This window comes from Coturnix japonica, chromosome Z (assembly GCF_001577835.2).
Source record: "Coturnix japonica isolate 7356 chromosome Z, Coturnix japonica 2.1, whole genome shotgun sequence".
Classification (NCBI taxonomy): domain Eukaryota; kingdom Metazoa; phylum Chordata; class Aves; order Galliformes; family Phasianidae; genus Coturnix; species Coturnix japonica.
In genome coordinates, this window is record NC_029547.1 from 33,480,930 (window position 1) to 33,498,366 (window position 17,437).

At 36.3% G+C, this 17,437-nt stretch overlaps 1 protein-coding gene across 2 annotated transcripts in view; it reads left to right on the plus strand.

The window, feature by feature from the left end:
- Positions 1-17,437, plus strand: part of PCSK5 (proprotein convertase subtilisin/kexin type 5) — a 245,172-nt gene that overhangs the window by 132,311 nt on the left and 95,424 nt on the right. For both annotated transcript variants that reach the window (XM_015849157.2, XM_015849159.2), the window contains exon 10: positions 9,014-9,117. In XM_015849157.2, coding sequence (XP_015704643.1) covers positions 9,014-9,117 — 104 coding nt within the window. The remainder of the gene's footprint in view (positions 1-9,013; positions 9,118-17,437) is intronic.

Below are 17,437 nucleotides of genomic sequence, written 5' to 3' on the forward strand. Positions count from 1 at the left end.
CATATCTTTAATCTGCTTTATGAAAAAGCGGAGGCTGGAGATCTATCAGACAGAACTGTGTTTCAAAACATCTTGCATTGTTTTGTGCCCTGCTGTATAATATTTGCAGGAATAAGCTGTAATGCTCCACCCCAAATCTTGTTTGAAATCAAATGCTAAGTGCTAGGAGATTGATTCTATTAGATTATAAAGAAAACCAGTTTCCTTTAGGGGCAGTCGCTTTGAATGCATTAAAAGGTATGCTTACAAAAGTAATTTCAATTTGTGTATAACTCATAGCAGCAGGGTTATGTTTCTATTTTTAATGTTGCTTTTTTGAGGAAACCATGAGCCAATACTCAACACAGAATACATTTGTGCTATTGAGTTATAGTCATGAAAATTAGAGTTTGTAATTGAAAACCTGATACAATCTTAAGTAGTGCAGAACTAATATAATTATAATTACTCTTTCTTAATTCAGTCATTAGAAACAAAGCTATTTTGAAAAGTTAATATAATGTTACTATTTCAGAAAAAGAACATTCTTTTCAATCTCTTCTTTATCTGAGTTTTAAAACTGTTATATTTTCTTCTAAACAATCTGCACATGCAGATAAAGATGCATGTACAAAAAATTCATTCTGATGAAAGTTTGTATTAATTACTTCTTAATGAATTAGCATGCCAAGTAGTTCACAGTTTTTATAATAATTTTGAGTTAATTTCTGACAAATCATTGTATTTAAAGGTCATAGGGAATTTTATCTCATAACACCTAAAATTAAGCTATTGTTTATTGTGGTGTCCTATCACAAACTCAAAGCACTTCACATTTTATTTTTCTGTGTACTTTGGTGATAATAAATCCAAGGGAAATCCATGTTAGTGCCTTCAAAGTAATGTGTTTTGGCCCAAATTAATAATTTTTGTGACAACACGTGTATTAGGAAGAAGGTCAAGAGTGTACAATAACTTCACGTGTGGCAAAAACAGAATGTGCCAGTCACTTTTTCTGTTTTTGCAGTAATTTGTTGTGTAGTGCTAATAAGATTTGAGGGGAAAATAATGTATTGATTTTCTATCTCTTTAGATTCTGTCCAGCTTCAGTATATGGAGGTTTCTCTCTTATTTCTAAATCTTAGCCTGAGTTTTTAACTTGACACAAAGGATTTACACTAATAGTAGCATAAATATAATTTCCTCATTTGTGTTCCATTCATTAACTTTTCTCTCTTAATTGTACTTACAACAAAAATGGAGCCAAGGGAGGGAAACAGAGGATAACTTTTTCCAGCATTCCCTTGATGTCTTCTCCCATAAAATAATGTGAATCCTTGTCTAAGTTTGGAGGAAGAATTAATCTTGTGAAGTTAGTGAAGTAAGACCTTAAATACTTCAAGAAGATCATGTCATAACGTATTCAGTTTTAATATCTGAGAGGTATGTATATGAAATCAACTGATGATTTTCAATAGTTTCTGAACCACAGAATGCCTTGGGATGAAAGGGACCTTATAGATCACCTAGTTCCAATCTCCTGCCATGGGCAGGGCTGCCCCCCACCAATCACCCAGCTTTCCAGGGTCCCATCCAACCTGGCCTTGAATGCCTTCAGGGTTGGGGCAGCCACAGCTTCTTTGGGAAGCCTATGACACCACCTCACTGCCCTCTGAGTAAAGAGAGCTTCCAATTAACATCTAACTGAAATCTCCCCTTTTCTACTTTAAAGCCATTCCCACTTCTCCTGTCACTTCTGTACCATGTAAAAAGTTGGTCTACCTCCTGTTTATAAGCTTATTCAGCAAGTATTGATGAACGTTGGCAGGCACAATTTTTCCCACCTGGAGGAATTCAGTTCTACAAAACTGCTCCATACACACTGCCATGTCAGACACCATTCTGTCAGACTGCCCCTCTGCTGCCATCTGTCACATGACAGCAACATGTAATGGAATACTGGTGGGAAGGTTCAGCCTCTACACATAATGTGTCTTAGCAGAAGGACTTACTGGGACTAGTCTTCATTCAGACAAAATTTATTCTCACATAGATTCTTCCTTAAGTTCCACATTAGTGCCTGTGTTAAAGCAGAAGTGTTTATGTGAGATATATATATATATATATTTTTAAAAAAAACCAAAACAAAACATTAGTTGGAAAGGGGTTTTCCAAGGTTAATTATATTCTTCATACAGCAAACTACACAAAAATTGGAGCACTCAGTTCTGAATACTTCTCAAATATGCCTGTTAGAATGTATAGTTTTATTCCATTTTATGCTGGAAAACACCACAGAATATACCATGGAAGAGTTTGAAGCCTAAAAATTTGTTTTCTCCCAGAAGCCAAGTTTTGTTCTTGGGAGACGTCAGGAGACAACTGGAGCACTAGTCTGGCCTTTATATGAGATAGAACAGCCAAGTTGCTTCAGCTCACACGCAAAGGTACATTAAAACAATGGAAAATGAGCAAGGCAGATTTCTGTTCCAAGCTGCCACTTCTTTCTTTGATAAGCCCCATATGGTAAGTAAGATTGGCAAATAGCTCTTACCTGCTTACTGATTTGAATGATCCACTTAGATGGTTTTCCAACTGGAATCTGGTCCCAAGATCCTGACAACAAAGTTTTGTGGGGGGGTGCCCACTGACTGCTCCAGTTTAAAATAATGCAAACACGTCATTCTTATGAGTTGTACTTTCAGTGCAGCATTTGAATAGCAAATTTTCCTTCAGGAGCCTAAGATTGGTAACTGAGTTTGAGAGTGTTTGGAATTCTCATGGGAAACACAATAATTGTCATGCGAAGAAAGCTATCTTTTAGTCTTTGTGTTCTGTGATCATCTGGTAGTGTTCTATGGTTTTCTTACAGCACTTTTATCTGATCATTTCCCAGTGTATCTAGTATCCTGCTCAGATTCTATGAATAAATGCTTGGTTTTATTTTACATTTCATAGTCAGTATTGATGAATGTTGCTATTTGTAAATGAGCAGTTAGGGGAGGAAGTGTAATAGTCAAATAGTCAATAGTGTTATCAATCTTATTCCTAAAAAATAAACTATTTGTGTTGCATAGTACCATCTACTGTTGATATCAGAAAGACACTCTCACTGATCAAAGGTCTGAATTTGATATTTGAGTGAATCAGCCAGGAGAAACAGTATGATGTGTTGATTCCAGTAGGCATTGTGCCACGTTTCTATGGAAAAGCCAAATAACAATAATTAAAAAAAATCTTATGTTGCTTCAGTGCTGCCAAAAAAAATATATTATACATCCTCAAGTAAACTTCATGAGTCACTGTCTAAAAGCCATTGCATCATTTCCAGTCCATGATTCAGTTACATGAATAAGAAATAGCACCTGAAATAAAAAAAATTAGTCTTCTGTATTTACACATGTACTCAGAGCTGTAGATCTGAAGATTCTTTACCTTTTCCCATGATTCTCTTCATATGCACTGTATGCGCTATTTGTCTTTGGTTATACAAACCCAAGACTAGAACAAGTTAATGTTGGGAAAAGATGAAGAATTTCAGTGAATTCTGATACCACTAATCCATTCAGAATATAGACAATGCATGGCTTTCTTCTAAAAGTTGGGTAAAACTGAGTTTAATCACTGAGATGGAAAGAAAATTGGATTCACATTACAGGAGATTAGGAGTGTCAGAGAAAGAGATCTTGGATTTCTGAAAGCTGATCAGATGCTTGCATTACTTCCCATATTGATTGATTTTATTTCAAACTCCATTAACAGAGGGGAAAAAAACCAAAAAAAACAACAGTGTACTGTTTGGTGAGGGGCAATTCTGAATACAGAGAACTTGTTCTGTGCCACTAAAGTTACTAGGATTTTATTTTTTCATAAATCAGAGGCTATAAGTGATTCACACAGTTGAGGCAAAGTGTGGAAGTACTGTTAAGTGTCCTCTGTATGCAGGATTCCCATGTAAGAGAAGGAGAGGTTATCAATTAAGCTCCACTGGTTGACTGACTGTTATAAAAGGGGATGTTAGAGCGTCTAAGAAATCCTTTTGTGAATCTTCACTGTTTTTTCAAGTCAACTTAAAGCAGTGCTCTTAGCAGAGAAGTATTTGAAAAATGTAAACACAAACAAATGCTGAGATCAGAACTCATTTGTGTTTCTCTTGAGCTTTAAATACACGTGTCACTTTTGGAATGTTAATTATTATGTTGAGATTGAATTGGAAGTATTTCCCTGAGTTCAGGTTGCCCGGTGTTTTGCATTTTAAGGTCTTGTTTTCAGTTATGTATAATTTTGCCAAAGAATAATCATTTGGTCTGAAATTTTCCATGTAACTTGCTTTAAAAAGGTTTTAAGAAAATTCCATCCAACTAATTCTTAAACTGTACCTAGATTTAAAAACAAAATGTCATAATCGTTTTTAACCTTTCATTGAGTTTTACTGTGTCTGCACTTTGCAGCAACAGCTAGAAATAGAACAAGTGGTTAGCCATCATTCTGGTGTCAAGGCAATGCCTTTTGCTTTTATAAGTTTTTGAAAAATCTGAGTTGGCATGCGCTCTGTTAAGCGTTTTAAGAGTTTGGCAGCTCTGTTTCCTAAATGTTGCCCAGCCTCAGCTTTTAGAGACTACTTAATGCTGTGTCTGATGTTGCTCTTTGGGTTGCCACTGCCCATCCAGACTCTGACCTTGGGAGCAGGGAGCCCTTCTGTTTTCTTCTGCCCATGTCCTTACAGCAGAAGGAAAATGTGGAAGATGTCAGAACAGCAGATTTGCAGGATTACAGTTTCCTGGCTGTCTTAAGAGATGCAGTTTTGGTCCTAGAAAGACATTTTCCCTGTATTTCAGCAATTGTACATTGCTTTATATGCAGACTTAATTAATATGAACTTATTGCAACCACTAATGGACATTTGACATATATAGTATTTTCAGTTGCCATTAACTTTTTTTATGACAGTCTCATCTTTAGTCAGGCTTGAGTTTGTTCTGACTTTCATTCAAAGGGTTTTCATTGGGTGAAATTTAATGATAAGTATTTGATATGGATATTTCTAATATTTCTGGGAACCAGAAAACTACTGTAAACAGAGAACTGACAACTAACTCTGCAGCAACCAAATAAAAGAACATTTTGTTTGATCTACTAGCTAAATGAACAGTGGTTTACCAGGTCAGATAAAGAAGAAATCAGTAGGGTAGGAAGAAACTTATATTTACAAGATGCATGCTGATCTCCTACAGCTGTACAAGATGTGTAGGGTACAGAGACTCCTTTTTAGATATTTCATAGCAGTAATTATCTGTGTCTGTTCTATCATAGCCAAGGTTTCCAAAGCAGATTGTTTGATACATATAAAATATAATATGATCTTAATTCACCCCACGATACTGTGATTTTTCCTTGATTCTTTGGGAAAAAAAAGAGTATTCTTCCATCAGTTCTCGTAAGCCTCTGCTGTTTTGACAAGAAACACCTTTTTGGATAGGCCACCTTTGTCAAATTGAAATTGCCCTTTATTAAAATTATACAGCAGTCATTGTTCATCTTGGTAACCATAACATTTTTCTAAAAGGGCAAACTGCACCCTATGTGTATCATCTTTATTCTGGGTTACATTTTTACTAATCATCCCTCTTACACCAGTTATTTATTCTGAATTGTTATTTTTGGCACTGTGTTATTATGCAAATAAATAGAACCTGAATATTTTATTTTTTTCAAGATTAGTCCAGTTGTCACTAGGGAGGCTACTTGTGGAATGAAGAAATGAGATTTATCCAAAAATGATGACTTACAATTTCTAAGCAGCCTGAGTAATGATATTTGTTCCTGCTTAAAGATACAGTTAAATCTCTAGTGAATATTACTGTAGTATAATTTAACATTCTTGTTCTGTTTCATCTTTTTCTTATTTACCTTGTTTCATAAACATTTTGAGAAACCTGAAAGAAGAGGGCTGTACCTTAGAGTATAAATAGTCAATTAAGGTCACAGCATTCATTATTTTTTTGGCTGCTGGACAAGCACTTTGTATGTAATTGTTCTCACTTATGCTTACTCTGGTTTGATTTTGAGTATTGTCTGGTATGCGTAATCCCAAGGCAATTTCAGATGAGACATGAGTACTACTATTTTTTTTTTTTTCCTGGATGGAAGTTGCTTGCTTTTGGAAATCAATCTGCTATCAAGCAGAGTAAGTACTGTTCTTGTTCATGTATTTGTTCATTTCAAGATGTTTAGTCTTTACTTCTTGTGAGATAAATCAAGTGGTAAATCAATTAACATTAGTGACATCTTGTCTGGATCTGGGGCCCACGTGGCTTGCAAGCAACTGTTTACTTGCTTATCTTCGAATTTTGACATGTTTTACAAATATTTAACCAATCTTTTGGTTAATCTTTTGATTTTTCCAGATGCTTTAAAACTGGCTGCTAGGCTGTCTTGTCTAAAAAACAAAAGGAAAAAAACCTTCTTTCCCCACATGAACTGTTATTTTGACATCATTCAAATCTCTTTATTCCTTTTTCTTTATGTTGAAGTTTCTGAAAAATAAATATATATGTATTATAATATGTAATGTAATATATGAGCAAACAATTGCAGACCTATTTTATTTTATTTTTTTCAAATGGGGTGTCTGTCATAGAAAGAAAATTTCAAACTGGTAATAACTCAGTTTTTAGTATTCTGAAGGTCCTACAGTAGGCTACAGAAATTGATTTGAATATTGTTCTTATGCTGTTAAATCTCTTTGATATAAATAATATCCAATCTGTCATTCATTGAGAAGAAAATATAAAATCTTATGACTGCTACAGTTAGCAAACATACGAGGAAATTACATAAAAGACAGACTGATAAAGCATTATACCTATCAGTGTGCTGGAAATTGGAACTTTGGTGAAAGATGTTTTCCAACACAGACTGTTACATTAATTGTTATGTTTAGATAAAGATGGTAGATATAACAGGTAGTGGCTCAGTTTTTGCCTCATGCCATTATTTTTTTATTCTTAAAAGCAAACATTAAGTTTGAGAGTTAGTCTCATGTTTCTGATTCAGAAGTCAAGCCCAATTTATGGTAGGCCTGTATTCTCAAGGCAAAGCCTCAGATCCTTTGTCTGAAGATAGAGGCCACTAGTGCCACCATTCCTCTTTGAATAATCGGTTGAGTGTGTCCTCTCTTGAATATCTCATTTTAAAGATGAGAGAAGTGTTTCAGTGCCTTCTGTTTCACCAGTAGTGTGGACAGTTTTCTTCATGGAATAGCAGATTGTTTAGATTCCGGATTATAAAGAATGCAGCTCATGGGATTCCTGGAGGTCTTCCTGAAGGCCTGAAATATGTTTTTCTAAGACTTTACACAGGCTCCCAGTGAAATTCCTCAGCTAGTATAAAGTCAGATAGACTTTTTCTTCTTGAAGCATGTTACGTGACTGTCCAAGCGTACCCTATCTTACAAACCCTGAATACTTGTTACATTCCCTGACAATTTCTTTTTTATTTTTTTACTTTTATTGCATTAATTTTTACCAGTTCAGCTGAATAAACAACTGCGGCCGTTCTAGTCCAACTGTCTTGTGTGAGAAATTTCACTTTAAGAAAAAAACTGCATGTATGAGCACCTTCTATCTTCTACCAAAAAAAAATAAATAAAATAAAAATAATAAATAAATAAATAAAAGCAAGAAAACAAAAAGCAACAGTGAGGAAAAATGAAATTGTAATGAATTGGTACAATTTTGAAGAAACTACCAAAAAAAATCTTTCTACAATCAATAAGACATTTTCTTAAAATCATCTTTCTTCAGATTATTTAAAATTATTTTGTTCTGGTTTTTGTTTTTTGGAATAAGTCACTTTTCTGCCAGCCCAAGGGAAATCTTGGTCCAAGAAACACAGAAGGTATGTTAAGGAACTGAGGTTTCCTGGGTTTTCAGTGATTGCCTGGTACTTGGCATTGTAGGCAACCAGTGCTGGGTCTCATTAACATTCTTGCTGTTTATCTTCATCATAACACCTGAATGGAGTTGTGCCATTTAATACAGTAATGGTAAATAATGATACTTTGACAACAACCTTGTAATGTTTTTCTCTTCATTATTTAGTGACTCACTTTGTCCTTTCCTCTACTAAACTGCATTTTTAAATTCCATAGTCTAATAATTATTATTATTACAATTGATAGAAAAACTGAGAAATCAGAAGAAAAAACTAAAAATACCCCTATGGTAGTTGTGCTCCTTTATGTGATCACCTAAGAAAAAAAATGTCCTTGAGATGGATCTAGACAAACAACACTGCATATAGACATCTTCCGTTCCTACAAGATAGATGAATATTTATTTCATAGTAAGGACAAAAGCAACATCTTCTTTCACCGTTGCAGAGGACAGATTATCAGAAATTTGTTGAAGGAATATCCCTCTGTGTCATCACACACCTGCTCTGTAATTATAAAGAAACTGTGCTGTTTGTTTGGTCTTCTTTGAAGAATACTCATGGAGCCCCTCTGAGTTCCAAGACCGGGGATAACAAACAAATGAAAAACAACAGAACATCTAAAATAGCTTCAGTGGGAGCTGCAAGTCTAAAGGGATTGCAGGCTCTATCACACTGTTATTAAGATTTATTAAAGCTTTTCAGTGAGCCAACATTTTGCTTTCTTTTTTTCTTTACACTGGTAAAAGCAGATAATAATATACATTTGTTGGTGGCCGTACAAATTAGGACTGGGTGAAAGGTACTCTTTCATCTCCCCTTACTTTGCAAGCACTGAAATTTATACAGTGGAATATTACATGCATTTAAATTCTGCTTAATGCAAATCTCCTAGATGTGTAAATAATTTAATGTCATAATTCTTTAAGATCCTCATTTAAATCATGATGTTTTGAGGTGAGCAAAGGAAAGAAAGGAATAGAAATGAGAGTCGTGTTGTTTTTAACTTGAACGTTCTTTAGCTTTCATAACCTTGTATCTCTCCATTGTAATAAAATATATCTAATCTATGACTTCATGTTTCTGCTTTTTTTTCTAGCCCATTTCTGACATGGAGAGACATACAGCACATTATTGTCAGGACTTCTCGTGCTGGACATCTGAATGCTAATGACTGGAAAACCAATGCAGCTGGTTATAAGGGTGAGATCTTCCTTTCTTCTTTCTGTTAGAGACAGAGTCTTATTTACATTACATTTACAGTGAGTCACATTTATGAAGAAGAAACAGTCTCAGGTAATTAATCTGACCCTGTGCTGTTGATAGTTGGGAGACTTTTTGGGCTCCTCCTTAAGGGCCCTATCTTCCATAAGGAGAAACTCTTACAGTTACTAAAAGTGGCAGCTACAAAATACATTGTCCAGATTCTATTAGTCCCTTACAGCCCTATTATTTGGTGCACTGTTGGCAGAAAACTTAGTCATCCAGTGCTTTTAAATCTTCCTTATGCAGCCAGTATTCTGATTAAAAAAAAAACTGGAGTTGAAGCTGCAGCAGTTACTGAATGCTGACCATAGTCTCATTCAGGATTGTTGTCAATTTTGATTTAAAATCACAGAATATTTTTTCCTGTTTCTTGTATCTTTATATTTAAAATTTCTGTCTGATTTAGGATAAAATAAAATGGGAAGCTATTAGTCCCTTCTCTGTACATGGTCTTCCAGGTCCACATCCTTCTTATACTGGGAATTCCAGAGGTGATCACAGCAGTGGGGTCTCAAAAGGGCAGAGGTGAAGAATCACCTCCATTGACCTGCTGGCCACGCTTCCTTTGGTGTAGACCAGAATACAGTTGGATGTCTAGATTGTCCTGGAGGTTTCAGAACTTTAGTACAGTCTTGTAATTTTGTATTAGAGTTATGACCTTTTTGTCTGGTTTGGTTGTTGTTCTTTTTCTTCTTTTATGATGCAAGCAGAGGGAATCACTTGCACCAGAAAATGAGATAAATAAGATATATTAAAATTGGACCTTGAATCCATCCAATGCTGTATTCAACAAGGGCTGGTTGCTGAATTTCATTCACTAAATTCTTACTGCTTTCAGTCTGGATTGCTTTAAGAAAAACAATAACAAAAACAAAACAGAACTGCTTATTTCTCTTCACATAGGAATTCCACTCAGTACTGAAGTACTTTTAAGATGAGTTTAAGTCTTGAGATTGGAACTATTTTGTGCTAAGATCTCCTGGGAGAACAGAGTAATGAACAAGAACCATCAGGTCTTTACCCTGGTTTCACTTTAAAACTAGAGCCTGGCATTGATCTATTCCTGATCAAGGCACTGCTACCACAGCAGATCATTAATATGTCATTCCAACCCATGATATTTCTTCTGCAACTGAATGAAACCAACCAACCAACCAAAAAAAAACCCAAACCAACAAACAACAAACAAAAAACAAAACATCCAAAAACCAGACTTAAATCAGAGGATAGATTTATAAACAAGTAGCTGACTCCATGCAAAGGTTCTGTCATACAAGAGACTGCTTTTGTCCCATTTGCAACAAGCAAGTGCCCACATGAAGAAAAACACATACAGCAAGAAATTGATACCTCTTGAATTGCAGTAACATTACAGATTTTGTTATTGTGAAACATATCTCAGGATTTTAAAAGTTTTGGCAGAAGGCTGTGGCTGTATTATAATTCTGCTGGAACTATCTGAAATTCAAACAATGCTTTTCAAGTAGCATAAGACTGAGTGTTTTTTCCCCCAGCTCACTTCCAAAATTCTGTATTTTTATGTTTTTCCACTTGTTGCTCAAGAGAGCCAAACACCGTGTAAGGCATTTGAGAGCAGCTGTCACTCATTAGCAGAGGATAAGTCACACTAACACACCAGCAGTAGCAGCATGGGCAGCAGGATTTGCACTCTTACACCACCAGAGACACACATTTTTCTTTGTGTTTGGATAATGTGATTGGATAAACAGTGAGGAAAAGGGCTGAGAAAGTTTTCTTCTTCTCTTTTGCAAAATCAGGAGCATAGATAAGCTCAACTGGGTGACTGGACGCAGGAAGTACAACTTGACCTGGCAGAGTTCTGCAGTAGACTCTAATGGAATTGAAAAAGAGGAAGACAAACTAAGTGCTTCAACCTCTGTAGAGCTCAGGAATCAACTTTAACCCAAATAAAAGCACTAGTTTTAACTAAATTATTTTGGCAACTTAGGCTAAGCAAATGGTTCCAATAAAAATCCAGCTCTCTTTAAACCTCTGTTGGTTTTGGAAGAAGGAGAAGCAAAAGATTTAGATTAAATCTCAACATCCAAACCTGAACTCAAAAGGGGGTTTGCACACCGCTGCTGGCAAGGCTGAAACAATTTTTTACTATTGCACGTGGCAATATTTAGTATAATATTACACTATTATCCTTCACTGTTGCCAAGAGTAACAATTAAAGTATGGTTTTTCATAGATGAATTACTCTGATCAGGCTGAGTTCCTTACGGAATTGTATCATAATTTTGTTGATGGCAAGATCCGTATTTCTTCCAGAGCATGCTCTTAGCAGGGGAAGAGGTGAAAGATTTCTTTCTAAATTAGCTACAGCAAAGGCAGTCACAAGAAACAATCTTCCTTTCTTCTGTGCATGCTGGGGAAGAAAGAAAAAAATTAGGATAAAGAGAGAGACAGGCTCGCTCCTTTAGAAATAAGAGCTGAAAGGGTGAAAAAAAAAAAAAAAAAAAACTTGGAAGAACCTCTCACTTAACAAAGGGTCAGCAGTAGCTGGTAGTTGAAAGTGGGTCAGCATGCCTTTTTAGTGGGTTGTTTGTCTGGGCTGCATGGCAACACTGTCCCTCGCATTAGTCCCTTGCAGTTTCTCCAATGCAGAAACATAGAGGAGTTCACAGGCATCATTATTGGTTGAAAGATTTCCTTTTTTTTTTTTTTTCTGTCTTACATTCATAAAAAGATTAATTCATGAAAAACACTTGAGCCAGCCAGTGACTTGCTAGAGCAATGCCCACTGTTTGTTTAATTTTCTGGCAAGTAAACAGCATTCATTAAATGCCTGTCAACAGATTTAAGCCAGGAAAGGGTAAGAATTATTTCTTGGTAATTTTTTATTATTGTTTCGTTGCTAGCTAACATGCATCTTGTCTGATTACCTATCTGGTATTGAAAAAGAAGACTTGAATACTCATTTTAGATTATTTTCAGGTCTAGTCAGCTGTATTTATTGTCACTAGACAGATACATATTTTTATATAACTAAAGAGATAATTAACTTATTATATGGAAAAATACTAGAGAACATCTGTCTTTATGAAGATATCAAAATATTTGTTCTTCTTTTTCTGTGACAGATTGGTATGCAAAGGCTCCTTGTTATGTTTGGTCAACAACAGAACATGAGAATGCATTCAGAAATAGGGAATGCTATGTTAATGTCAGCTTGTCTCTAGGTTGAAAAGTACAGAATGAAAGACTGTGATTTTAAGAACAGTAATCAAATAATCTGAACTTATTTTTGTATGTAAGTGAAGCTCCAAGTACTGTTAAATATTGTCTTTGGGGAAACATGCCATTTGGAGTGAAGGAATAGTATTAACTTGTGGGGAGATTTTTAGAGAGCAGCCTTCACGCTTCCTGGCTCTAGAGTGTGTATAATAACACTTCAGTGCAGTGAAATAAAATGCAACTGAATGATAAAAGGAAGTAAAAACTCTAGGCCCCTTTTTTTCACTTCAGACCATTTCTCCACCCTGTGCAGTTATTTCTTCTGCAGAAACTGAGAGTTGTCTCCTGTGCCAGTAGCAGAGTCAAGTCTCATCCATTTAGTTTTGAATAAGTATCTGCTGCTTTGGGAAAAAAAGCAGTCACTTAATGGTTTATGAACATTTAATGTTATTATTAATAATAATAATAGTATTACTACTGTTATTGTTATAAAATAAGTTAATAATTTAATTTTAATTTTCATTCATTCTTGTATTACCAGTTCTGTAAATGAGGAAGTGGCAAGTCTATCTGAGTTCCAGTGACTGTCCAGATTTAAATTTCTGTAGGGTCATGAGTAGCCTGGTACAAATTTAGATTTAATCAAGAAAGTCTTCACAACAGTATACACATTTCAGAGAAGACAAGCTGTTGATAACTGATCATTATTACTGATGGTAATTTTAAAATCATATCTTGAAATCCTTGTTCAAAGCTGACGTATGATTTTTGAAGAATAGCAAGAATTATTACATCAGCCAAATGAAGCTGTTAATCTGCCCACAACCTTCCATTTTACAGCTTTTATCTGATATTTGGATGTGGCATCAGCAGCCAATATCAGGTTTTACCCAGTCCTAGCACCTGCAGACGTGCTGCACAGAGTTGTGGAACATGGGCTTTGAATTTGGCTGTTTTAAAATCCTACGTTGGAGTAGTCTGTGAGTCAGATACCAAACGTGCAGAACTGCATTAGTCTTAGCTTGCAGGCATGAATAAGGCTATATACTATGCAAGCTAGATGAATGATTTTTTGATAACTTTATCATTTGAAAGATAGTACTGATATGTTCAGGTAGACAGCTTAGAATGTTGTCAGGAAGTTACTTGCTGAACTTGATGTGCAAATGCAGTAGAGTCTGTATTTTTTGATTAGCAAATTTTAGATGATTCTGACATTTTATTTTATGGTCATTGCAACCTTTCAAGATGGCTCTTGTTTCCTTTCCACATCCAACAGTTCAGCTGGCAGCTATGAATTTAAGGATAATATTAAAATTATTTTGGGAACTTGAGTATTTCATACATTAAATCCGAACAAATAGCTATGTATCTGAACTGTTCCAGATTTGAGTGAAACCTGACAGATCTCTTTGGAATTTGGAGGAGGTAGCTTGAAAATACATTGCACTTTACAGCCTTGATCAAGGTTGTTGGGTGTATGTTTTTAGGAAAAACTGAGATCCCTACTATGTTACTTTCAGTTGAAAGGCATGTAGGAGCAGGAGTGCATCTGTATAATTTCAGAGATGGACATGCACAAAGCAGGAGGGGGAATCTCTTGGAGAAGCCAGAGGGATGTCATTTCTTCTCCCAGCTTCACACTCTTCATTGTCAAAGCTTCTCATTACTCATCCACTCTGAAGCACTCTGATCCCTATGGCTCTGTAAAGCAAGGAAAGAAGTTGTGAATTTAAAATAGAGTAGAAGCAGAAACCTCAGGTCTGTGCTGGGTTACATAAAGAAAAATAGACTGACATTTTGCGTTACAGTTGGTTGCTTTTCTGGAATCTTATATCATGAGTCCAATTTACATCTGCTTGAAAATGTAAATTATGTGGTTCTAAAACTGGAGTAACAGCAGGCAAAAGATGAATTTGCACTTTAAACTTCTATTGTATCAGAACTCTGACTTGTCACCAAGACATTATAAGCTTGGTGGACCAAGAATTTTAGAAAGTAATGCCTCTGCTGAACAACTGACAGACTTGATGTCTTTCTGTCCTAGAAACAAAGCTATGAACCGTTACTATACTCTGCAACTCCTAGTACTCTCAACATTTCAGAGTGGACTGACAATACTTAAATATGCAGACCGTGAAAATTGTAACCTTTGACGTTACAGATTTTCAGCAAGCCCAGCTCTGATCTTTAGCAAAACTCTGCAAAGGATTAGGCAACAAGGAGGAAGGGGAGAATGAAGTAACAAGGTCTTCCCCCATGAGCTCATAACCTAAGAGTCTGAATCTCGTGCTTAATTTGAAATGTAGATTTCCATGTTGCACTACTAAGAAAGAAGAGCCATGATCAATGAATTTAAGGAGTGATAATTTGATACAGTTCTTCAAAGCAGGATTCTTTAGTTGCAGACAGTGAAGACTGCATTTTAACAGAAAACCTCTCAAGATTATTATTATATGCAGTTGCATTAAACTTTCATATGAAGCAAGATATTTTGTAAATATTCTAGTCAAATATCTAGCTGTCCTTGTATTACATCCATGGTGATGGTGAACATCTTTTACTAGGGGTAGTTTAATAGCTTAATTTTTACTAAAAACAGGGAACAAATGCCTTTGGGAGCACCAAGCTTCTTTGCTGCTGTTGCGTTGCTGTAGTGCACTGCAGTAACTATGAAACAGGCAGTTGTTTATTATCAGAGTGCATCTACTGCTTTAGTGGGTTCAGCATGCAGCCAATTAGGAAGCAGTTCACGCCATCTGCTACCCAGTCTTACAAGCATTTGGAGCATTTCAGCAGGATCTAGAACATCTAGTTGTAATAGCAAAACATAAGTGCTGCTGTAAGACATTTCAGATCAGTTGGGTGCCTGAAACCATGTAACTGTTGTGCTATCTCCCTCTGGAAAAATCAACTCATCAAGTTGTTGCTTTTAAATGAGTGGATGCAGGAATTCATCTACAAGATTTGCTAACAGTGCTATTTGTCCATTCATTTGCACAAACTTTGCTTATTGTTTAACTTCCTTTTGCTTCAAATGATTGCCCTGAATCAGCTACACAGCTCTGTGGGGGCAGTGTGAAGTCTTCTTAGTAGATTAGCGTTTTCTCTACTTTGGGGTCTGGTGTAGTTCCAGTTATAAAAGTCACCATCACTATTATTAAATAATTTGCATAACACTTCATTAAAACTTTTTGCTTAAATCTGCCTCAGATTTATGCTCAGCCAGGAATTGGTTTAAGTATCTCTCTGGAGCACTGACAGCTCTGCACAAAACAGGATAAGAAGGATGTTCTGCATTGTGTGTCTGATGCACCTGAGAGCACAGAAATGCTGTATTTGTGCCTGCTGCTAACAGTCTGTCAGCATTTCCTCTTGCAGTGCCTTTACCTCATCTGTCATCATCTGTTCTGAAAGGCAGCCTAGCACAGAGGCTCTCACCAGAAGGTGTTTTTATTGTTTCATGGGATGAAATGACATCTGGCTGTTTTTATTGTTACTGGGGAATCCTAAATGTACCTCTGAGGATACATTTGCTCTAACAGAGGAAATGAATATATGTTCTTAAAAGCTGTACCATGGCGCAGTCAAAAACCAACTTGTTTTGCTTAAAGAAAACTTGTAAGCTGTTGTGTTTTGCAAATGGATCTCAGTGCTTTTCAGAAACACACAACATAAAAAAGGCTGTCACTGAGTTTAAAAAAAACTACAGTTTAAATTACTGTAGGTGCTCCTTAGCCAACTTTATTTCGGCAAACTTTTTTTCCCCTTCTAAAGGCAGATAATCCTTAGATTTATTCCATTCACATAAGCTGGCTCATTCTAAGGAATATAAACGAATGTCTTCAGTAGATGCTCTATGATTTATGGCCAAATGCTGACTTGGAGAAGCAGCAGCTTGTCTGTCTTAGCACACCATCCAGACGTAGTCAGTCTTTCAGTTTCTGTCACAGCCCTGCTTCTTAGGTGGTAAAGAAGTAAATTGGTCATCCTGGTCACTCTCCTGAGGCTTTCAGCAAAGTGCTGCGGTGCTTTCTCTGACACTGGGGAAAATGTCTCCATGTAAAGGGTACAGTGAATACTACGTGCTCTGGGGGCTGCGTTAACTTGGTTCCCATATACCTAAATGAGCTATGGGAAATGCTTGCCCAGTTCTCCCTGCAGGCAGGAGGGAAACTGGCATGGCTTTGCTGGGTACACAGTGGTGGGAGCTCGGTGCTGACCTCTGACTTTGAGATGGCTGCATGCCAAGAGCAGTGACCTCTGCTTTGAGGTTGCTAACACTCTTCAGAGAAGAAAGCATTTGGGTGGCTATTGCTGTCATTTCTAACAGGGTCTGACTGCAGTGCTCCAAAAATGCCTTTTGCTCTTAGTCCTGTTTGTTACTTGTTGGCTGTGCTTAATAACCATACCTGTTTTAAATTCCTGAAACTACAGCCAGAAAGTGAATGCAAATGTGACCTTGGATTTACTTCCTTATTGTTGTTAGGTTGTGTATTCTAGAGTTGTTTATTAAGTGTCTGTACCATCTAAGCTGGTGATATAGTGTCAGACTTGCACGCAAAAACTATTAACAAAGGTACACTGCTATTGTGCGTTTAGCTTCTACAAGCTGTCCCACAGGTGCTCCCAGGAAGTCTGTATTTTATTTCGTCGAGGACATGGAGCCTTCAGTCAGACAGGAGAACTCTGCAAACTAGAGGGCTGTTTTTTGTTTTGTTTTGTTGTCAAATCCTTTGTCAAGACATTCCACAATTTGTATATTGCTGGGCAAAATATTTGTACAGATATAAAACTCAGTAACTGACATAAACACAACTGGAAGTTTAATAAGAATACTCTCCTATCAGCTTTTGGGATACAGAGGCCTCTCAGGTTCTCATTGTACATCTTTGTAGAAGCCACTTCTAAGACAAATTTATTGGTCAGCTTTCTGTCCTTTAGATCCTCCTCTGGTGTGATGGTGAAATTAAGAACTCAGTTTTCTTCAGTCCCTATTGAGTCTGCAAGGATACCTGGATTTAAGGAAATCATATGGCAGGGGAGGACTGAGTTT